Here is a 24,081-nt window from a genome sequence, read left to right on the forward strand (position 1 = left end):
TTAAAGGTACACATTTTTTAAACTCAGGAATTTGAGTGGGAATTGAGTTGTAATTCCCTTGTAGAATGATGTAAGGAACCAGTCGCTCTCCAGCACTACTGATGTTGCATTGCAGAGGGAATTGAAAGTACTGTGGGATTTGAGGTCTAATGAAGTGTATCGGCAGCTGACAGACCTGAGGTACTTGGGTATGTATATGAGGAATGAGTGGATTAGAATGTGACTGGAAAGGACTTTTTGTGCAAAATAAGCTATTAATATGGAGAATGCTGGTTTGAATCAAGACTTAGCTACCAGATTTTTGTGCTTAGGAGTGTTAACACAAAAACAGTATTGGGCTACTCCAGTTTTGGGCTGCAAAGGGCAATTATATGCCAGATTATTACCTTTTGTAATACAGTCAGTACCCTATAAAATTTGCTTGTAATTGGGAAAAATACTAGTTATGTAATCTGTATGCCATTTACTTATTAATGTAATATTATGATACAATACACTGAAATAGATGCAGTGGAAACTAACAATGTGCAAACTAACTAGTGTGTGCAAACTAACAATGTATTTGTTAACTGAACAAAGACAGTTTTGAAACAATTGGTTAATGTTTGGTGCCACTTGGTTCATGAATATACAGTAAATGAAAACTACACCAGTAACATTTTAAATGCCACACAATTGTCATCCCACAATTTCAATTTTATTTCACGGAATATCCCATTCAGTTTGTGTTTAATCAGTAATTAACAGTGTATTTTATTGTTTAACCACATTATTAATATATCTGCTGAATGTATTTATTATCCAATATAAATTCACTAAATCAAGTTGATGGTTCATTTGTGGTTTTCTGGGCTCAAGCTGTAATTGTGAAGACTAGAAAATGAGTGCATACCACTGTAATTACAATGCTGTGAAGGGCCTCATTCATTTAGCAGTTAGTGATTAGTACCAACATGTAAACAGCTCCTGTGGATTACAGTTTATGTATATCGGTAGCAGGTAGATTTCAGTTCCTTGAGGGTCATCTGAATGCCAAAGCCCACAGTGAAATTGACATTCGCCCTTGTTTAAGTTCTTTTTTGTTTTTGAAAACCACTGATTTTTAAACTGCACTGTTGCCAAGTCTGTGTACTGTATATGTATTTATTAAAAGTAATATGTTAGTCTTTAGACAGAAGATATTATATACTTCTGGATGTAACCACTCTCCCTCTTTGATATTTAAAACTTCTTGCATTGAATATTGGGGGTTCTCTAGCTGTTTCTTTATGTACAGTTATGGTAGTCAGCCAGCTACAGTATTGACCACAAATATTTGTGTTAAAGCAAAATTAAATATGCACCCTTTAACTCCCTTGATGGTTATACCTAGTCACATTACTGAAACACTGAAATGTATGCTCTACTGTTGTATGCTAAGCAAAAATGGTAATGTCTTATATTTGTAAGTGTGATTTTTAATAAAACACATATGTGTGTTGCACATGAAAAACTTTGTCATTGTGTGGTTTTATCATGGGAAAACCTTTTCATTTCTGTTAAGCGGTCAGCCAGTGGTAAGGAGCTCTACCTGCTGTGTGGCTCCATTGTACTGCTCCTTAGTGTTTTTCACTTGTGTCTGTGGCCAAGCATGTCTCAACAATATTCCATTTCCACAACACTGCATTATTTTCTTTGAACTTTTTATACACTGAAATAGGTCAAAATGTTTTTTTTTTCCTTGAAGTAATTACAGTTGTTCCCCCTGTGCTTGCTTTTAAGTAAAGTCAGTTGGGTATTAAACAGCACATTTGAAGCTTTCGGCTGTGTTAAAAATAGTCTGTGTAAAGAACGTTTAAACAATGTTGTGTGTGGTTCAGTGGGCTTTGAGGGGGGAATATCCATTTATTACAAGCATGACTAACTGCTCACACCCAATGGAAACTTGAGAGGTGTCTCGCCATTGCTGGTTATGGTTCAAGTGTTTCCATAAAAGTGCTCAACCTCAAAATTAGGAAGCTGTGCTGTAATAGTCATTCAATTGAAGTGTTTTTCTCTCCCACACAATGTGAGACATTTCTGTAATACTGGGGTATTGCACAAATGAATACAAAAAAGTGAAATGTGTAGCAAAATGTACTGTAAATTAACCTAACCTGGGTAATTAAGAGCTTGATTGAATCACTGGCTTTGGGTTTTACTTGTAGTTCTTAGAAAAAGTGCTACAGCAGAGGGGCAGAATATATATTAAGCATCACATTACATTACTGTCATTTAGAATTATAAGATCATGATTGATTTGATGATTTGTGATTGCCGTAGAACCTGTAGTGGAGCGAGAGGGGGGGCAGAGGGTGCGGCTGCCCCGGGCCCACGGTTCTTCCAGTTACAAAGGGGCCCACCTTGGGCCCAATCTGCCTAACTGAACATGCATTTTTGTTGTTTAGTTGAATATTTTGAATAAAGTTTGTTTGTGTGTCTTGATTGCAGCAAAAAATAAATAAATAAGTCAAACTGAGGGCGTAGTGGTTTCGACCGACCCCTAGCTAAGTTTCTCGTCGCGATATTTATTTTGAATGAGCAGAGAAACAATAGAGTTACAGAAAACTTTATTCGCTGTCTAGTATCCCTGTGTAAGTGTACAAACAGAAAAATTATGCCCTCTGTTCGAGTCCCAAAGTATGAACTAGGCGATCGCTGGCTGTCTTGTTTTATTTCCCCATCGCCATCACTGCTGATGGAACCGCGGTATTTAAAAATGGTCTCACACAATGAGGTGTGCTGAAATAGCACATCTTATTGTAATCCGCATTTCTCTCCATTCTGCCCTTCCGTCTCCGTAAATTTCCCCTTGGATCTGTCTTGCATCTCCATATAGCCTATAAAAGGCTGTATAAGGGCCCACTACAGGTCCTCGCCCCCTCTGCAATGAGCCATTGGCTCCACCCCGCGTAGAACTGTTTCATATTGACTGTGGTACTGACCCAAGATTACTCAATCCTCAGAGTAAAACACTTGAAAGTGTAATATTCAGGATGGCTCCAGTTTTAAAGAATGCAGGCCTGTGAAAGTATTGTATCTATAAATGTAAATCTATGTGTTCATAATTACACCATACAGCTAACACTCCCCAACTCAACAAGCCTAGTAAATTGACAGGAGATAGAGCATCACAGTAAATATATCTGTGGTTGTTGGGTCTTCAGTCACAGGCTCATAAAGTCTACACCTGAGTGGAATTCAAATCCAATCTGGATCCTCACTGATGTGGGGTATAGGATCCTTTAGAACCTCTTGTCATTGTTTTCATTGCTTGTACAGCATAGTACCTACCCCCTCTTTGCTATAAATATTTGAGGATTTTTACATACAGCATCAGCACATGAAAATAGTTCATGTATATTGAAGGCAACCCAACAGATTTTCAGCACCAAATTTTTTTTTTCACACCTATGTGATGAATCAGAAAGCTATGGGATAGTAAATTAAAGCCCATGTGTGAAAGGCCACTTCAAGAAGGTCCACTCCACCCAGAAAGCCCTGTAACAGAAGGCCTGCTCTACCTAGAAAGCCCTGAACCTGATGTAACTAATGTTGCACACCTCAGCGGTAAAACAGCACTGTGACCAGACATGTGGTCCATTCAGGTGATTGATCGTATATATAAAATTGGCATAATGTCTTTTGACAGGCAATTTAACATTCTTCCTTGTGCAGAGTTTATGACTGCATAACAGTATCTATTAAGTCCTGAAATGATCTTGAAAATAATTTTTCTGTTTTTCTCTCTTTTCATTTTTTGTTTTCCTTTACTATGTTATGACGATGACCCTACTGTTCAGCATTTTCACTGTTAGTCCTGACACTGACGCAATTAAAAAAAAAACATTACAGCATTTAATACATGGGAAAATGACACATGGATTTATTTTCCATGACTGTGAAACAGTGGTTAGAAACTGACTCAGAAATGAGGCTTTGATCTCCATTTTCTGACAGTGTTGTTTCTTTGACATTTGGTCATCATAAATTCATTGGAATCTAGGTGTGGTTTCTTGTTTATCATATGAGTAATAAATGAAGTGCTTTGTGTGCGAGGCACTTTGCTGAGTTCTGATAGAGAGTAGCGTGAGGGTCTTTATGAAATTAGGCCTCTTGGAGCGCTGCCGAGTGGGAGGGGGGCCGCAGTCAGCACTTCTCAGTCAGCATGAATGAGGCCTAGCTGCTGAGGGCTTCCTGTGCTTGGCCTATAAAAACAAGGATGTTGAAGAATGCCCCCTGCCCCCACATTCTACTCTTTCTGCCAGGTAGAGGAAGTGTTTCCACTCTCCTCACACACAACAGCACTCAAATCAGCTGGAGCCTTCAGCAAGACCATTGGGATTGTTACAAAACAAGTTCATTTAAGAGACATACCAAACAATTTGTCATGTATGAGAACCAAAAAACACTTGCTTAAACCACCATGGCACTTTCATTAAAGACCTCTTTCATCTGTCCTAATCCTATGACTCCCAAGTAATTCAATCATGTTCTCTAAGTGAAATAATTAAACATTTATTTTAAATGGAATGTTAGAATGTATTTTATTGATCTCAGTATGGCTTTCATTTAAGACCAGAGGCACGTCTTAAGTGTAGTTTTAAATCAGACATATTTAATATGTTGCATGCATATACAAGTCTGCTTCACTCAATCCCCTGCGTTTATGCTATGCTATAAAGGATGAAGGAGATATAAAGGAGATATAAATGCTATAAAAGAGGAGCAGAGCCACATAAGCCCAGGTCAGAAGTGAATACTTTAGTGATTGATTGCTACAGGAAGACGTTTCATCATACCAGACAGATTTGCTAATGAAACATGTTACAAAATGGTAGTCATTCACACAAAAATTATATCAGGTATAGATTCACTTTGATGCCATTGTATCAATAGATTCACTTTGATGCTCAGTATACTGCAGAGAGAATATCAACCACTTTCAGATACCCTTATTAGAAACCAGTACCAACATGTTTTTGCAAGTTTCTGAAGTATATTTTCTTTGACATTGAGGCATGGTGTCACTTTGAGAAAATATCTCAGACACCATGATGAAAGTGCAAAGTGACTCCATTCCACCACTGGGCAATTTTAAAATGCCAAGCTGTAGGAGGACTGAAAGACCTATTTTGCCATTCTTGTAAACAGAATTTTTTATTGTAAGTGAAATTCTGTTTAACTGGGATGTGGATTGCTGTGTTTTTATGGGCTTGTTACACTTGTGGTAAATAGCTCTGCACATATCTGATTGGTATATCTGAGTTAGCGAACAGCCATGGGTTTCTGCAGCTGGGATAGGAAGTGGGATCGTGTCTCATTCAGTTCTGGAGCTTTATCTGATGCTGTGGGGTGAACTGACTGAGAATCTGGCCTCATGCCACTGTTCTGGGATCAGTGTGTGACATCATTGGTGTCTCACTGTTTGTTTAGCTTGTGGGCTTTTCATCAGATGCAGCATGGCCAATGGGACAACACTGCTGCATTTGGAAGGAACATTGATATGATAAATTATGCAATATTATTTCACTAACACCAGTCCCAGGTTTACAGTAATCATTTCAGGAAAAAATTGTTTTAAATAGTTTACCTGAAAAATACTGGTCAACATATCATTGCTCTCTTCCCTACCAATCTTTCACCTTTCATTCCATGCAGACATCTCAAAATCACATGAATTATGAGGTATTCCCTACTAATGGAAGTCACTGCAAATTATAGCTGTTGTTGTTTCAGCTGTTTGTATTCAAAAGCTTGTATCTGTTGTTAATACCTTTCCTGGAACTTACAAATCATATTTATTGTTCTGCTACACAAATCAGCATATTTATATAATGGTGTACATACAGCAAGTATAATGACTTCTTTCCTACTCATGAGAATGGATTTGTTAGAGAATTTATAGACTGTGTCTAACTCTGAAACTCACCATATTTCCAAATAAACATTCTGAGCAGTACTTTATCTCAAAAAGAATGCACAGGAAAGCAAAGCAATCCTATACCTTAGCCTGTCAGTGGAAAAAAAGCTATCTTTAGCCATTTCAATAATTCATTTGAATTCATCTGAGTAGATAAAAACAGAAACCACTCTAACATACTGAGGCATTCAGCTAAGGTTTCTCTGCAGAGCAAAGCATGGATACACGCAGCAATACGAACAGAGATTATGTCTGAGACAGTGCACTGAAAAACTGCTGTATGTAGTGCTAAAACAATGTCAGTGACCTTTTGATTAGCATGTGGTTCCTCCACTTTCCTCTGGGTCATACTAACCCTGAAATCCTGACCCGTCTCTGAAACCCTGCCGATAAATGCTTGCATCACATTGATCCATGGCTGACAAAGACATGCGAACATCTGCTGCATTATTCTAAAGACAGTCCACTGTGCTTTACACAAGGCAGTAAGATGCATGTATGCTTTTTTTGATGCAGTGCAACCTGCTGTCAGTTTCATGCTGTGAGACCGACTGGTCGACACAGTCAACAAAGGCATGACAACATAACAAACAGAACACATTTGTTCAGTGATCAAAGGTAGTTTTAGTGCTTTGTGTCTATGGCGAGCAGGCAGAACAGTAAGGAGAGTCTGGTATAAATAATGAAAACAGCGAGGAAGTAATCTGAACTGAAGAGGGGGGAGGAGTCTGTTTTCAGCACAGAGCCCCCGGGTCAGGTACAAACAGAGATGAAAGCCTACCAGGGCCTGCTCATTTGGAACACATTTCTCAGACTCCTGAGTGCAGGCAGACAGAGGGAGACCCCAGACCTTCTGAGGAGATGAAAAACCATGACTGAAAAAAAACACTTTGACTGATGTCTGTTTTCAGGACAGGAGAGTTTCAGATGAGCTCTGGAAATGCAACAACAGGTTTGACTGTAATGCTTTGTTACATTTCATAAATACTCATTGAAACTCTGAAACAGGCAAAAAAAACATTACATTTTAAGTTGGCACTTCAAATAATGAAAGTACTTACCTTAATTTTAGAAATAACTAATGATGGCCGGTTTGAGATTTATCTTTGCAGTTGGACAGAGATTTAAGAGACAAAAGGCCAGCCTGTGGAATATAACACAATTCCCAAGAGCTCAGCTGAGTTAGAGCTGCCAGTTTGTCTTCAAATTAAAATGTTACTGTGCTCATTCCAATGGCTGGGTACAATGAGACTGAGAGGAAACAGAGTGGGAGAAGAAAGCAGCACTGATTTTATTGTGTTTCGCTGTGCACTCCCTTAGTGTTAACGCGAAGTAAGGTAACTGAGGGAATAAGCATGATACAAACCAATGGCTCAGCTCTGTCACAGCTCTGTACAGTCAAGCGAGTCGATTCCCAAAACACCACCACATGGTGTTCTCCTGAAAGGTCATCAAATCCTCACAAAACTATATCCACAACTTGAGCCACGTTTTCTCTTTAAAGTGTGTGGAACATGTGTAAAATCCAGACAATCTCTACTCCAACAGCTGGCATCCACTTGTAAATTTAGCCTAGGTACTAGGGTAATTTGGAATGTTTCTATTTTTACTGAATTAATTGAAAGAGAATTTTGAATTTGTTTGCCATAACAGTCCTGCTTAATCCACTGCTAGAATTCTCTCAGAGACAATGAGCAGTGCTTTACCCTTAACAAGCTTAACGAGCTCATTCTGGCCACACCACCTGCTGTCAGCAACCATCAGCCGCTTCACAGCAAGGTAAACACTTTGCTTTCCCGCTGCTGTGAAGTCTTTGGAGGGCATTTCATCAGATCATTTCCAGAGACACAGTGTTAGAACCTCTCCCTCTTGCTCTGTAGACTAATTGTCAGTTTACCCACTCTTCTCAAAGCCCTGTCATTACAAATAGGTCACATCCATTTACTAGGTCATTTCCTGCTATCAAATCACATGATCACAACAAACCTGCTGACTGACTGTTTTACTCCATGTGGCTTTGTTAAGCTTTCTCATCTTGTCTGGATACAGATCATTGACACTCCTTTGATGTTTTCTTGAACTAACATATCGTTAGCAAGATTTGAACTTCCCACTATAAATTTTATTTATTCAACCCTTTATTCAGCTATTGGAGTGTTCCTTTGTTGGCTTTTTGTTTTCAGTATACCTGAAAATATAGCATTAAAATAGATAATTCTACTTAATTTTCAGATTTTGTTTTGACTTCAAACAGAGAACTATAGTCAGGTAAAGGCAACATTTGCTTTGTATTTGTGTATTTATTTTTTGTTAAGCAGATATGCTGTCCAAGAAAAACAGACTGACTTCACAAGACTAAACAGGAAAGGATTTAGGATAACAAGAAAGGGAGCAAAATTGGGGCTGGTCTCAGGGGAATTTTCCAAATTGCACGCTGTAACGAGATGAACAATTCTTTATCTTTGGTTAAGTCAGAACTGGGGTTTAAGTACACAAAAGCATCTGAAAATCTGATTAGTGAATAATGTTATAAGAAATCCACAAATCAATTCTCAGTCTTAGGTGTTTCTACACCAGCGACAGATGGAATGACCTTTTTTAACCTGCATGTTCTACTCTGGTCAAACAGCCCACATTTTTCTAAAAGCAAGTCAATGCGCTATAACACTCATCACAAAGCCTCCACAGTCTTAAAGGAGACAGGACACCAGCTGGATTCACTCCCGTGTCTCCACAAACATTGCAAGCTGTCTTCTTGTATGAAATTAATATTCTGCTTATTGTTTGGAAGAGTAGTGCTAAGGTCCTTTCTCCAATGGAAACCAAAGGAAAGCATGAGTACCCATGGCCAGTCTTCCCAGGCTGCTGTCAGACCCTCCAGAGAGCGCCATGGAGACAGGAGCACTAACCACCCCCTGCTATGTGGGCTCTGTTCTTAGGGACCAAATGGGCACCACACATACAAAACATTTCTTACCAATTTTAGCCAGAAATGTCCTCATTGCCTGGGACTTATTTGGAAACTGTGTTGGGTTTGCTCTCATAAATTCTGCTGGTTTTGTGCTCCTTTGTACATATAAATGATTAGTTTTATTGTAAGATATTCATATTTAGGTTCACAATAAGGTCACATTATGTCAACAAAGAAATGAAACGATTGAACAAAGTAGTCAGTTCTTCTGGCTTGCTGTGAGGGAGTCACCAGGGAGCAGAGAAGAAGCGATGAGTCCAGTTTTGGGCAGAACAGTCAGTCTCCGGCCTGTGTGTGAACTGAATAAAGTTCCTAAAGCTCAAATACATAATAACTGGGTCAAAATGGAGGCCCAATTGAAGAAATTCTTATACTTTAACAATGATTTGCATCAATTCCCTTAAGTCACAGGCCTCCGAAGAGTGACATAGATCTAGCTTGCAGACATACACCGAGAGGAATTATCCATGTTATAAGGTGTTGACCACATTATGGGAAGGGACATCCAAGGGTTCTGCAAACAGAGCTTGTGTTGGTTCAGGATTTACACTGGCTTTTACATGGTTCACATAATAACAGACATCTGAGTTTTTGTTGGTTCAGGATCTCCACTGGCTTTTACAGTACGGTTGACTGAATGGCCAGCTGTTAACTGTGGACACAATCTGGAACAAAACACCCACTACAATAGCCTGACCATCTTGCCTCTGCTCTACGGACCACAGACCACTTCCCGTGCTGTGGTTCCACTGGCCCTGAACACCAGCACACATCCTGCCCCACTTTCTCTCTTCAAAGCACCACTCTGTACATGGGCTGCACCCCAGAGAAGTGTATCCATTTGAATGGCTGAAACAGTTTAGCATGGAAGTGCTACCTTTGATGCAAAATAGCATCTCCGATTCCACAGTGTCATCCTAACAGAACCTTGTTCTCCCATGACAGCTCAAGGCAAACTCGTGCTAGGCAGCACTGCATGCTGCTGAGAGGATGTAAATGTAAATGTAATGAGGAGCTTCGCAGTCAATCCAGAAGGCCATAAGCCCTGAGCTCATTTTCATTCCTGTTGTACCTTTGGGTGAGGTACTTGACCCACAGTTACCTAAGTAAATATCCATCTGTACAAACGGATAGAAGTGTAAACTATATAAGTTAATCTTATCAAGAGTCTGCTATACGACTACAATGTAATATAGCAAATTGTCTACTTCTCCTAGTGCAGTTGATTTGATATCACCATGGCAACTGAAACTCTACAATTATTTATAACTGTCTTTAGCAAACACATCATGCCATCGTCCCCTGCCGATTGCTCAGACTGGCAGGGGACCTGGAGGCCGTCCTGAGTGCTCTGAGATGTTCAGTCCTCAGAGCCTGAACACACTGGCCATTGGCACTGCACACCTTCACACACTGACGAAAATCAATCCCTCCATTCAAAACTGTCAATCTATTCACCGGCAATCTATTCAAACTGGCTCAATATTCCTAAGCATTTAAAGACTGTGTAATTCATAATAAAACAGGGAATGACAAATAACAAAAGCATTTTGCACAGTAATCCCAATTAGAGAGAATTACATAAGAAATATATCTGATATATTTATTCCTATAAAGAACCATGATCAAAGGGCATGAGTTATTAGTCAACATCAACAAGCTTTGATAAAATGTAAATGTAAATGCGATGGTCATGGGAATGTGACGGCAGTGAGATGCTACAGCAAAAAAAAATGTGAGGCAGCTGTATGCAAGCGGAAATTTATTTTTTTCTGTTATTTCAGTTTCTACACTAAACCAGGTGTCATTTCTCTAACACAGGGCATTATAATAAAATTACAGCAGCCAGCTGAAATGTCCAGCTCTGTACTGACTGCTCCAGAGAACACAGGGTGCAGGAGCACCTAGCTCATCTTGTGTTAAAACCTGTGGAAAGGCCACACCAGCCAGGGGACATCAGGCTGCATGAGGCAGACGCCTTCCTGCAACACAGGCTCCCAGAGGCTGTCCAGTGGGGGGGCTGCTGGTGGCACACAGTAAAAACCTCACCTCGGTTTTCATACTCCGCTCCACTGTCAGGCTCCTGCCCAAGACTCTCTTGGACCCAAGATTCTGACTCATTTATGGATCAAAATATAATCCTTTCACTGCCGACATTCCGAAAATAAAAATTTTCATGGAGTTGCCTCACAGTCAGCGGGGATGGCGTCCGAGCTACAGCGAGGCAGACAAAGCCCACAGGCAGGGGGCCACTTCCACTGGGCCGCTCGTACTGCAGCAAGTCCTCCTCACCCAGCTTTCACACAGCACCAGAGGAAGGAGAAGTACAACAGGGTCTGTCAAATCTGCAAATATATATCTATATCTTTTCAAAGTTATAAAAGATGCTGAGGAGAAATCATTCAAAGGCACAGTGATGTTAGCTGCTCTGCTGGGAAACTGTAAACATTTTGTTTTAGATTTGGAAAGATTCAGAGGGCTCTACACACCAGCAGGGAGTTTCCAAGGCAGAGGTGATAGGCCAGATAGTGCTAACAGTATATTAGTGGCCTTCTATTAATCTGAGCTTCCTTTTGAATCCTCAAGACATACATAATCTCATAACAGTTTCTGTAATAGCAGTGTGGTTAGGCTAATAATCTTAAATTATACTGGTAGACTAAGCAATACTATAACCTGCTTTCATGATACAGACTACCTATTTGTCTCTATTACACAAATATGGAACATCATCAGCACCCACCCATCTACTGTGACCACCCAACCACTGCAGGGCTGCAGGCCTTGGAAGGCCTTGCTGTTGCACAGTTACCCTTAAAAACATAAAATCCATTGGATGACTCAAGTGATTTTAAAAAGGGTTAAAACACAATCCATGAACTTTTTTTTTTTAAATCAACTGCCCTGCCCTTCAGGGCAAGGGCCATCAAGCGGGAATCCAAGCAACTCATCAGCATTCACTGGAACTTGGTGTGTAGGAGGGGCTCTGTCTCTCTCTGTGTCTTGATCGTATTGCTTGAGTGGTGCTTGCTGAGCACACGTTGCTCTGCAGATGGCGCTGTAGCGTCGGGGCGGGGCAGGAGGGGCGGGGACGGGGGTGGGGCCTCCCCTAGGCGTTGTCGTACTTCTGCAGGGCCTCCTCCAGCTTGCCGGTGACCTTGCGGAAGAAGCAGATCTGCTGCTGCAGGTAGTGCTGCATCTGGGCCTTGAAGTCGCGCACACGGATCTGGTGGAAGTGCTGGATCTCGGCCAGCGTGGCACAGGAGATGATGTTGCAGCGCTCACCAATGCCCTCGGCCTGCGCCGCCTCCATCTTGCCCTCCTCCACGTGCCTCTGGCTCTCCTTTACTTTGGTCAGCGCCCCTGCGGACCCACACAGGACCGTATGTTAATGACCTGGATTAGCAGTGTGCTTCTGGCAACACGGCTACTCTGCCACTGATGCGGCTTCATTTCCCTCTCAGTGAATCACATCAGTGTGGTCAGAAAAGAGACTGACGTCATGCTACTTTCACTAAATAAGGAAATAGCTTTTTCTCTAATTTGCAGTAAGGCTGCTGATAGTATTTTACCCAAAACGCCACATGCAAAGGAAAAGAAACACTTAGTGTTTCTAAGAGGTGTATCTATGCTTCTACACATTTGCACTAATAGGTTTCCATGTATAATTTATGCATGCCTAAGTGTGCTAATGTATGAACAATCTGAAAAAACGTTCACTTATAGTTCACAGCTTCATGGTGTCAATGGCCTTGAGCAAACTAAATATATTGATTTCTGTCAAGCGCTGTTTGTTTCAAATAGTCTGTGAATCGCTGGATCTATTTTTAGTAGCATTGTCAGAGCTTTGAGAGCACAAGCAGGAAGTAGCTACATGAACACAGAGAACCACAGCAGTAACGCTGTATAAACATTGCTTTAGCGATTCCGAAAGAAGACAGAAATTAATTACCAAATCAAATCTGAGGGCAGGACTCACTGGCTCTCTCACAGTGTCTTCCAGGGAGATTTATGGATTTTTAAGCTGCCCAATTCAGCTGTCTGAATGTGTGGAATTTGGAAAGGACACCAAAGACATATCTGAAATATAACCCCCCCCCCCCAAATTCCCCCTTCTTTTTGAGCCACTCTGCGGACATGAGCAAAAAAAAAGGATCGACCATTGTGTCTGATGTGTCAGTGAAGTACAAATTACAGTTACAACAGGGAAATGATGCTTCAGAAATGCACCCAGACAACACCAACAGCTGGAAACAAACATTGATGGCAACACAAGGCAATTGTAAATACAGCATTTAAGCATTTGATTACTTAACGGTCAACTTGTGAATTAAAAAAGAACAGAATGAACAGAAATATCTATTTCCCAAGAAAATCCAAACACGTGATTGTATAAACACCAGCTTTAGGCTCCAATGGTGGGAACAGAGGGGGAGCACTCCCTTTCTCTGTGTGCTCTCAGTCTTTTGTGTCTCTTACAAATCTTTATTCTAAAATTAGCAAGTTACGTCTTTCCCTATAGTCTGCTCACGTTACAATCGGTAAAGGAAAATGTCATCTATCATTTAAAAGTACCGGAAGCCAAAGTAATACAATGCCACGCTTGTGCATAAAGGTTCACACAAGCATCCTTGGCAAAGGACATGTTTGTTATAATGTCTGTAGGGAAATGAATCAGCTTCATAGATAACAGCTACACATGAGCTACCGGGTCGATGCTAGTTTATTATACCGACCTTTTACCCCTGCAGCTGCACATAGCCCAGCGCAGCTGAGCAGATGATCGCACTACACAGAGAGAGTGAGACTGATCATGGGAAACATGCTGCCACTCTGCCACGCAGGTGGAAGCGTTCCTGTAACTGTCCCACAACCGCTGTGCATCTCAGCCTCTCACAGAATCACTCCTTTCCTGCCTTTGCAAACGCACCCCCCCCCCCCCCCCCACCCAAGACTGGAAAGGTGGAAAAGCAGCCATTTGGGCCATGGCCAGGCCCTGTATATCAAGCCACGTCACTTATGGCATCTCCCAGCCCACTTTGTTTGTTCTGACAAATTTCTAGTATGAATCTCAGTTCTGTTCCCATGGAAACACCGATTGGGTATGATGATATTACATACTGCATTGTTTATGATGTTCTGAGGAAGGTTGTAAGTATTACTGACAGCTGAGACATTGAAGCAGATGGTACACATTTTCAACATGACATTTGATCAAGAACTGGAGAGGAAGGAAACATTTAGCAGTTCGGACAAACTGATTACCTTCTAGTCAGAAATTTAAAAATGCAGACTGAATAATCGAGTTTCTGTACAGGGTGAAGCTGAGCTTGTGTTTTTTTTTTTTTACTTTAATCAATAGTCCTGTTTTTGCTGATAAAGACCTCAGAGGCATTGGCCAGCAGCAATGCACACATCGAATGCCTCAGTCAGCTGCAGATGAGCAACGCTGGCCTGTGGAGGAAACCCTGGGAGAAAGGCCTTAGAGGCCACACCTCACTGAGCAGGGCTACTGCTGTCCTCTGACCCAGCAGATCCACACGCAGATACACAGGCTGCATTACATAACAGGGATTACACAACACCTCTCTGACCCGATTCCACAGAGCAATCTCACAGAGCTCTCTGCCACAGACTCTGTGGATACAAGGCACTATTCACTCTGAGCAACTCAGAGGATGTAAGCTAGCTTCACAGTGCCTATGTTACTGATGTCCTCTCCCAATGCATCAATCCAAATGTCATCAAAACATGATCAGGAGCTTTTTATGTAATCCAATTTAAAAAATTAACCATTTCCTTCTAACAAGTCAAAACGATACACTGATGAAGCGACTCACAGATTAGCACTGCACATATGCTTTGGACTTTGAATTAATTTGGGACACGTTAAAAATGTAGTGCTAAATGTGAAAGTGTGCATGTTAATATATCTCAAGATCATATTCTGTGCATGCAGTGGTCTGTAACAATTGTAAAGTAGGCTGCACAATCACCATTATTAGAGAGACCTGAATGATTAATAAACACAAGTACTGTGAAATAAAATGAGAAAGTATAATTAAAGGATAACTGATAACAATAACCAGTTCTGATGAAAACTGTGAATAGATTTTTAGATGTATACTTTACGCTGCCTCCACATGTACGTCCAAATACTCAATGTCCAAAAAACACTGTACCTCTATTATGCAATTTCCTCAATTAAAACTAATCAGCAACAATTTTGTTGCCAATAAAACATCTGAACAAATATCTTTTGTTGTTCACCCAGATGTTTTGAGAAATCTCTTATTGTCTCATGTGTTGTGTACGGTAATGTGAAACCACTCATTTTCATCCCTGAGTTTGTTTTTCTCGCAGAGCGCACAAGATCATGTTGCACTGAGCAGAGAGGGATACTGAGAGCCTGTTTACTCTGAGGGCAACATGTGAAAACCCTGCTTTTAAATGCACAGCAGGCTGAGGAATGCTGCTTCAGATCACAGTCAGATGCAAAATGACCCTCGTTCGATGGGCAAATGTTTATCGTAAGAAGTCACTGAGGTCTCCTGAGAAAACAAGGTGTCTTGAGTTTCATTAGCCGGCTCCTTGGTAGAAATGATGACTGCAACTCCAGGCAGACATTGCTGCATTATTAAACTCTACCCTGTACTGTCTCTATCAGAGAATCGCTCTTAAGGCCTGAAGCGCATTGAAGCCAGCAATACTTCTAGTGGCACATACTGGAGCATTTGATTGGCTCTCTCTGACCGCTGGGTTATAATGGGCAGTCGATGATGTCTGTGTTTAAATGGTATTGTACTGAATATGCAATGCCAAACTGAAAGCTGTGCAAGTGGTTTCCCCTTGACAACCAACAAGCCTTGAGAGCTAGCCTGGGGCCGTAACAGGAGCCGTGTGGACTAATGGTGCCTTTCGGTTGTCCTTGGGGAAGGCTACATCATCACTCTGCTTGCAGTGCAAAAAAGGAAACCTGCTTGGAGGTGCTTCCTGCCTCCCTTCAATCCCCACATCTATCATTGATATATATATATGTATATTTATCAGTGAGAGAATGTAATCAGGAACAGGCTCACAGACCCCCGTACTAAGTTCCCAAAAGTGGTCCTTTATAAAGAGTGATGGGTAGTTGCAAAGTAGGTCCAGATTGCCAAGATACAGCTTGCATAGTGGTGTCCGGTAGTCAAGGCGGGCATGGCACAGGCAGGGTTTCAGTGCAAATAAGTAGTGAGATCTGAAACTGAGGCAGAAAACAGCAGGTGATGAAGCAGCGGAGCTCACAGCCAATCAGAGGATGATGTCTCCAGCACGATGCTCAATCTGCTTTCACATGCAAGCAAAGGTGCCCACCTGTGTAGGACATGTACACTGTCATCAGCAAACACAGGTCTTGGCCTAAAATTCAGTGCTTGTTTGAGAGTTAACTGATGTGTTTCACATGCATTTTCAAATATGATGCTAGGTCTATACCACTTCCCACAGAGAGAGCCTGAAACATAAGGCCCACACCCCTCTAGAGGAAAGCAACCTCATCCTAAGACTCTCACATTCCAGTGGAGCATTCCAGCAACACTGTGCCAATGCAACACTGGGGCCTGGAATCTCTACTCCACCAAGCCTCCATCACTGCTGTTTCATTGCATGCTAAGCCATAGAACTACTGGCAGGAGAAACATATCATCACCATTGGGAACTGTAAAGGACAATATTTAATAGAGGCACGCTCTAACAGTAAGTATATCTGGGACTGATTGTGGCAGTAAAATGTTACAGAATATGGACTAGGGTTGCCCTGTTCTCACAAACGTGTTTGTTGCCAGGAAGAAATATGTGCATATGATGCTTCAGACCGGTGTGGTTTAATGTAATCCATCGTTCCCTTAATGGCACATGACTTTACGGCACAATGGAGCAGAGGTGTATGAGTCTAACCAGCACAGAGGCCCATTCCTAACTGGATATCAAATTGGGCAGAAGAGGCAGAGGAGCACAAGTGACTGGGTTTCACACAGTATGGTCGGTGCTGGGTTACTGCTCTATCAGAGTCTGAAACTGTCCTGCGGTGAACTGAAATGTGCTCATTTTATTGCTTTTTGTGACTGATTGGACCTTCACATTTTCTCATCAGGCAGAAGCTACCCACAGTAGCAAGAGCAGACACCTCTAAGGTTCTCATTCCTATGGTACAACAGGAAGATACTGGAAAATAATGAGGTGGAAACCCAACATCTAAGGACTAGCTATATGGTACCTCTGAGACACCCCAATTTACTCATTCTCCATGCATGTTGAAGTTTAGGCTTGGAACTCTTAGCCATGTGTTCATTTATTTATGTTTTTGCTAGCTACCATGCAAAGGAAATTGTATTATATAATACCCTCCCAATATCCATCTCAGGCATCTCCACCATCCATCTAAATAAGATTAGGAAGGCCAGATAACTGAGTAGCTGACTGAGGAACCCATGGATTATGCAATTAAATGTCACACCTAAGGGTATAGATTATAGCCTGCAATCATTAACTATTGTCCTCATGGGAATGTAGCTGAATGTAGTCTGGTGCTTCTATTGCCTTTGTTAATCTGTACCAACTGGAATTAAGTAAAAGTTTTTCATTGAGCTACTTCTGTATCATAATTATAATGAGGATATAACAGAAACATTCAATTATCCAAGGACAAAGTTTTACGAATATAACAAACAGTCCTTCAAATAACCTAAATACGTCATTTTAACCTTACCTTCATTTTAACATTACAGAGCCACCAGAGAACATATTATAAAACAGCACAGGTGCGTGCATATTCTCTTATCATAAGGGTGCTGAATGAAAAGGAAAATGCATAGCAATGCACGCTAATACAACTGGAAAGAATACTCATTACATCTATTCATCTATGGGATTAATTGCTTCAGTACATGTCAGAATGCACTTTAACCCCTTTTCATTTCTACAGTTCCACCAAACATGCGAGTGAGGCTGGAATTAGAATGATTCATATACCTCTGTACTGTCATAAAACCACTAGAGGCAGCGATTGCAGTACAATTTTCTACGTTTAAACAATCTAACACTTCAATTCAAGGAGGAATCGTCACACTCAGTCAAGTATCTGACAGGGTGGTCGACTACAGGTGTGGCAAGCTCAGCAAACAAAAGGTACACACTTCAAACAACACTTGCATCCCTGCTGAATATAATCTGGTTCTATACATCACTGGTTCACATGTTCACTTATTAACAAAGGATTGCATATACACTGCTACTGAAAAGATTTTCATCTCATCTCAAGTAGGTGCATAATAGTAATGTTTATGGTTTAATTTAGCGGAGGGTTCTGAAGTACAGTGACAAACTTACACAACAGCAAGTAGCAACACACTAAATAGCCTGTAGAGTGAAATGACAATTTAAGCTAACGGTACCCTTGACAATATGCACTGAAACAATGATTCAGCATCTGCCAGTTGACACTCATTTCTCAGCCAACATTGCCATACCTTTGTTTCTTACTTTCTGCATGTGTAAGAAAGGAATGGAAACAGAAAAAAAAACATCACACAGTATCTATGCTTTCTACTTGCTGTGGAAAAGGCCAATTATTAAAGCAGTAGGGTCATGGTCTCACTGTCATATAAACTGAAACACTGAAAATGTGGACAGGGTAACACACCCTACTGAATAATGCCTGTAAATCATTTCAGTCAATCTACTGCATGGGATTTTCCACACCCCTGGCTTATACCCAAAGAAAAGGGCTGTGGTATGATGCACATTCATACTCTGTGAAAAAAATGTCCAACAGTAAAAAATCAAAATATGTTCATTTCATTGGTAACTTTTTGAATCTGAAAACTTTAACATCTGGCATACAGCTTGTGTTTGATCTTGCAGAAGCAGGAATTTTACAACAAAAATATGATATGATATGTAGAAATATGATGAAAAATGAAACACAAGACTGCTTCTACAATCAGCAAATTTGATCAACCTCTCTCCGGCAAGCAATCCTGGATTGAAGCCCAGGACTACAACACTGACCTGATCCTGATAATGCTTTTAAGTTGTTGGATATTATTGGTGGGGTGGCAGGTGGTAGGAAAAAAATACAAACTTTATCACAACTACAAAGTATGAATTGGAGAATCAATTTGTGGGTCATGAATCAATTTCCAAGCAAGAACACATAATATGGTAATACTTGTTCTGAAGTTTCACACATTGAGATAAAAGTATGAGGATTTCACAGTAGTCATACCGAATACTAAAGCTGGAGTTTACTTCGATTATGTGGCCCTGTGAGGGGGTCCACAACCCCCACCTGTTCTCCAGTTGTGGAATTTGCATGCAGCCATTTAAAATTACATATATGCGAAGCGTAAATTAGCGTTTATAGGTAAGCCCTGGCAAAAGAGTGCAATACATTTATGTTTAATCTCGAACACTATGCACCAATACAGGTTGTCGAAACTGTTCCACAACGGAACGACACAGTAAATGATTTCCTCAGAGGCTTTAGCGCAAGACTTTAATCTAACGTGTGTGACTCATGTCTTAGCACGGCTTCCACTGTGATAACCTTCATTACCCTTGAGTGCCCATCACACAAGAATGGTCTACAGTGGGTATCTTATGTCACTTAATGGGAATGTTCAGGTCCTTAATTTCATAACCACTGAAACTCTGTATGAAGACGTATGAAGAAAACAAAAAATATGCATGCTTTTATCACATTACCTTTCTGAACATGGATGATATCTGGATAGTTAGCCAGATGCCCTTGATAGAGAGCCAACAGATCCATTACAGGGTCAAGATCGTGCCGGGGCTGCTCAGCAAAATAGTCTCCAATTGTATCATAGGCTTCTCCTGTGTATACGATGGCGTAGTTTAAACCGGAAGAGTAAACCTGTTGGTCAAGTTCGAAAGCTTGGCTAAGAACTTTAAAAGAATGTCCAACTTTCTGGTACTCTTTCTTAAATCCCGTTATCTGTTTCCTGGCAAACTCGCTGATGGTGGCGTTGACTTGCAGCACGCTGTCGTCCATCTTTTTGGTGAAAGCTTTGAATGCATCAATTTTGCTCTCCACGTCCTGCAGGTCGAGCGGCGCAGCCGGGGTGCCGATGGTGAGGAAGAAGTTAGCCCCTACCATCTCATCCTTCTCTGCCTTTCTTTTGCCCTGTTTCCAGGCTTTTTCGTCAGTGCTGCTGCAGGTGAGGAAGTGCTGAAAGACATCACACCGGGCTAAGACCGGATGGCTGGTCATATGATTCATCCACCATATGAGGCCTTTCCTTCGCTTGGAGATGAAGTCCTCCTCAAACCTGCCGGTCGCCTGTTTCTCAGGTAGGTGGGGAACCGAGATCACTGGAAATTTCTCCACTAACCTGGCGTACAGCCAGTCAAAATGTTTGTACCTTCTGTTCACCTGGCTCTGCGTGTGGGTAGGCGTCAGTTTGTAAGACATGTAACTTTTCATGCCTTTGAATTTAGTCTGCTTGGTGGGGTCGTCAATGGTGCACGTGAACGGGTACGGGTTCTCCTGCCACTCGGGGCCATACTGGCCCATCACGACGCAGATCTTGTCCCCGTCCTTAACAAAACCGGACGCTTCTCCCAGCACAAAAGCCTCCCCTCCGGATTTTACAAAGGTTGAAAACCTGTTGAGGTTTCTGCCGACAGTTGCCGAACTTTTCGCCTGTTGTGCGCTCCCGCCTCGAGGCAAAGAAGTGGAGACTCTGTACGTGGAAGGTCCATTGCCATAATCATGATCCTGATAACTTCCTCCAATAACACCGGGCTCGTCTGCAACAGTGGAACTGTCATCCCAGTCGTCGTCCCAGTCATCATCGCTCCCTTGGCTAGTCTGATAACTGTGCTGCTGCTGAGCTGTAACGGGAAATGTAAAACTGGAAGCAGGGGCATTCGTTAAATTATCCTGATTCTGCGGTTTGTAAGAGGTGTCGTAGCCACCGGCGGGGATGTTGGCATACCTTGAACTTTGGTACGCGTCCCCAGAAGTGCTGTTGTTGTTATACGAGGAGACCGTGTCGTTTTTGAGGATCTCCACGTAGGAGGCAGGGAAGAGCCCTCTCTCCCCTCTGCTGTTCGCTCCCTCCAACCATCCCTCTATATCTTGTTCGCAGTACAAGGTGAGGATCTCGTTTTCCTTCACTGAAATTTCCCCAGGATTTTCGGAATTAAAGTCATACAAAGCCCTCGCCCTTAGCGCCATAATTCGGAGCAAGAGCTGATTAACAGATCGAGCGCAGTAACTAGCTAGCTAGCTGACTCCGAGAGATTGGCAGGACACCTAATCTAACGCACAACAAGACAGCTAGCTAGCTAATTACTTTGTGGAGTAACTCCTCTTCAGTTTATATATTATCCTGTTCCTTGTATCTCCCATCGACGATCAGCATCGGAACTCCAGACAACTGTTAATTAAAGCATCTCTTTTTTCCTGTAAAAGTCTGATCCGATTCGGCTGTCTTTTTCCATATGAAGTTAGGGCTCTCGCAGTTCGTTGTTCCAGATGCCGTAGACTCGCTCCTCCACAGTGCAAGAGCGCCTGCCACATGCGATCAGTCTGAATAATCGAGGGAGGAGCCGCGCTGGAAAATCAACCAGACGACACCAATCAACCACGGTTTCCTGATGTGGTGCCTGGGATTAAAATGAATGCGTTTAAAATGTATGAGGACGTTTGAGGACACACTGTGATCTCGTTTATAGTTATCATATGTGCCTTTCAAATGCTGTATATGTAACGATTTGAGTTGTTCAGATTACGTCAAATGAGAAATTAAAGTGAGCTTTGGTATCTTGCTATTTGAGCAACATTTTCCACATTTTTCTTGATCCATCTGGGAGTAGGCTACAGTTACTTTTGAAGACAAATTGTTATATTCTTTTTGTAGGTCTATCTATGGTCGACCACTGTATTTGATATGAAAAATAAAACATGCCAACTATTCAAACAATTTTCCTTTATGAAATAATCTATTAAATCTCAATCTCAGAATTTTCCTGCTGTCCTGTGAAAACCTCTTAATTTACATGTTACTTCCCAGTGTACACAAATAAACGTAGGTCAAATTAATTCCTGGATGATTTGTAATCAGTAAAGAGTAGAGATTTACATATTTCTATGTGACAGTAATACTCAAAATGTAGTGTCATTCATAGACATGAAACCTGACTCATGGTCCAAACATGCAAATGTTTTTCATCTGCTTTTAAAATTGATCAGTTTTCATGTAATATATTTAAAAAAAAAAAAAAAAAAAACATGTACAACAGCTATTATTCTGCAGATGTGTTCATCTTTCAGCTCCAAATTCTTAAAGCCAGCTCAGTGCAAGAAGCACTTTGATCTCCACCACCACATGCAGAACACAGCAGAGACCTCAGGATACAGGCCTGGAGATTCTCAAGTGGCTGGTGCTTGTACATGAAGTAGTGAGACACAGAGTCATGCCTTTTCATCCTGGGATGATGTTGGTGCTCAATGAATAGCCAGCTTGCAAACACCTTGATCAAGAGCATGCTGGAACAGTGCCATGTCCAACAACACCTGTTAGGATTCAGTGCGCTGCCTACTGCCTGTGCTGTGGCTCCAACAGTGTCAGCTTTCATAGCACAGGTCCAGGGAAGGCAAGCTAGCAAAACGGTACTTCACACATTAATCTGGTTCACTCCCTTGATGGTGGGATGAGTAACTGTAGTGAAGGGCGAGAGCAGTCACCCCACCCAGCCTCAAGCCCGGGTCTACGAGCTACCAAACTGCAGCTTTGACCGCAACGCTAAAGAGCCAGGCTTGTTGGTATGGCAGTCAGAGCGCATACTCAACTGTAGTGACAGCACTGTGTCACACTGCCCTCCCCTTCGGAAAGCTCACCCATGCGCTTCACGCACAGAGGTGTACCTCGCACATTCCCCCACCACACTTCTCCCATCCCAGGGTGCCCCACTCACCAGTACTTCACCCATCTCTGGGGCCCCTCACACCGGGGTCAACCTAACCTGGGGGTCCCTCATACGGCTCACACACTGGGCACACCTCTGATGGCCTCACAGCAAGCCATCCCACCGCTAACACCATATCTAGTGAAAGGGCGAGAGCATTCACCCCACCCAGCCTCAAACGTGGGTCTACGGGGTACCAACCTGCAGCTTTGACCGCAACGCCAAAGAGCCAAAGTCAGAGTGCATACTCAACCGTAGTGACAGTACTCTGTGACAGTAGTCCATGGAAATTCCCTCTACTACTCCTTCCACAGCTGCAAGTTTGAATTTTTTGTTGCAGAGGATGTCAATCAATAAGCCCATCATAGTCAGAGAATACCTTTGATCATCATAGCTAATGTCAAAAATAATTTAGCACTGTATCTGGTATATTATGCAGAACAGTACTTGCTTTTTAGATCATATCACTATGGGTCAATTTTATACCATTGGTCACATTTGAAGAAATAAAGAAATCATTGGATCTGTCTAGGGCAACACAACAGGTCATTACAAGGTCAGCTGTGTATTCTTAAGAAAATCAGCCGCATGACTGTAAAAGAGATGCTCTGGCTCTAAGTCTAAGGGCAGTCTGGATGCATTCAAATACATTGCATTGACATGCATTAACACAATTGCTGGTGTGAATGAGGGATATTAGAAAAGAAGGGTTTCTGATTCTTACCTATGTAAAACATTTAAAAATGCAGATTTAATTGATCAACATGCAGTCAAAGAGGACCACTGCCTACACATAGCCAAAGACTGCCATCTGGTGGTGTTTTACTGAAATTAAATGAGACGTGAAAAGTCAGAAAAGCCGAAAATCAACATCTACAAAAATAATTGAAGTAGGCTAGCTATAGTAAAATAGCAGTAACTATATAATAGGGTGACCATACGTCCTCTTTTTCCCAGACAGGTCCTCGTTTTGGGACCTAAAACATGCGTCTCTAAACGAGGACATGTATGGTCACCCTACTATATAACATTAGGCTACAAGGCTTAAATCACAATACGCCTTCATGATAATTATTAAAAAGCTCTATTTCCCATTCGTCCAATTACAATTACTTCAAAATCTGCCTTGATATATTCAAAAACCATTTACGTATCTGTATTTTTTAAATAAGATCTAACGTAACCATATCGAAGC

General features: G+C 41.6%; 1 protein-coding gene across 1 annotated transcript; it reads right to left on the reverse strand.

The window, feature by feature from the left end:
* Positions 1-10,673: 10,673 nt before the first annotated feature.
* LOC118778256 (sorting nexin-18-like) lies at positions 10,674-21,461 on the reverse strand. The gene is made up of 2 exons (XM_036529698.1): positions 19,656-21,461; positions 10,674-12,275 (listed from the first exon to the last, which is right to left on the reverse strand). The coding sequence occupies exons 1-2, from the start codon at positions 21,151-21,153 to the stop codon at positions 12,022-12,024; spliced, it is 1,752 nt and encodes a 583-aa protein (XP_036385591.1). The 5' UTR covers positions 21,154-21,461; the 3' UTR covers positions 10,674-12,021.
* Positions 21,462-24,081: the final 2,620 nt, after the last annotated feature.

The sequence above is a fragment of the Megalops cyprinoides genome, chromosome 5 (genome assembly GCF_013368585.1).
Source record: "Megalops cyprinoides isolate fMegCyp1 chromosome 5, fMegCyp1.pri, whole genome shotgun sequence".
Classification (NCBI taxonomy): domain Eukaryota; kingdom Metazoa; phylum Chordata; class Actinopteri; order Elopiformes; family Megalopidae; genus Megalops; species Megalops cyprinoides.

Bases quoted from the DNA above. Each gene is read 5' to 3' on its own strand.
- LOC118778256 (XM_036529698.1), bottom strand. From the start codon at position 21,153: ATGGCGCTAAGGGCGAGGGCTTTGTATGACTTTAATTCCGAAAATCCT. The intron at 12,276-19,655 runs GTAATGTGATAA...GTGGGTCCGCAG, and splicing joins TATCATCCATGTTCAGAAAG to GGGCGCTGACCAAAGTAAAG.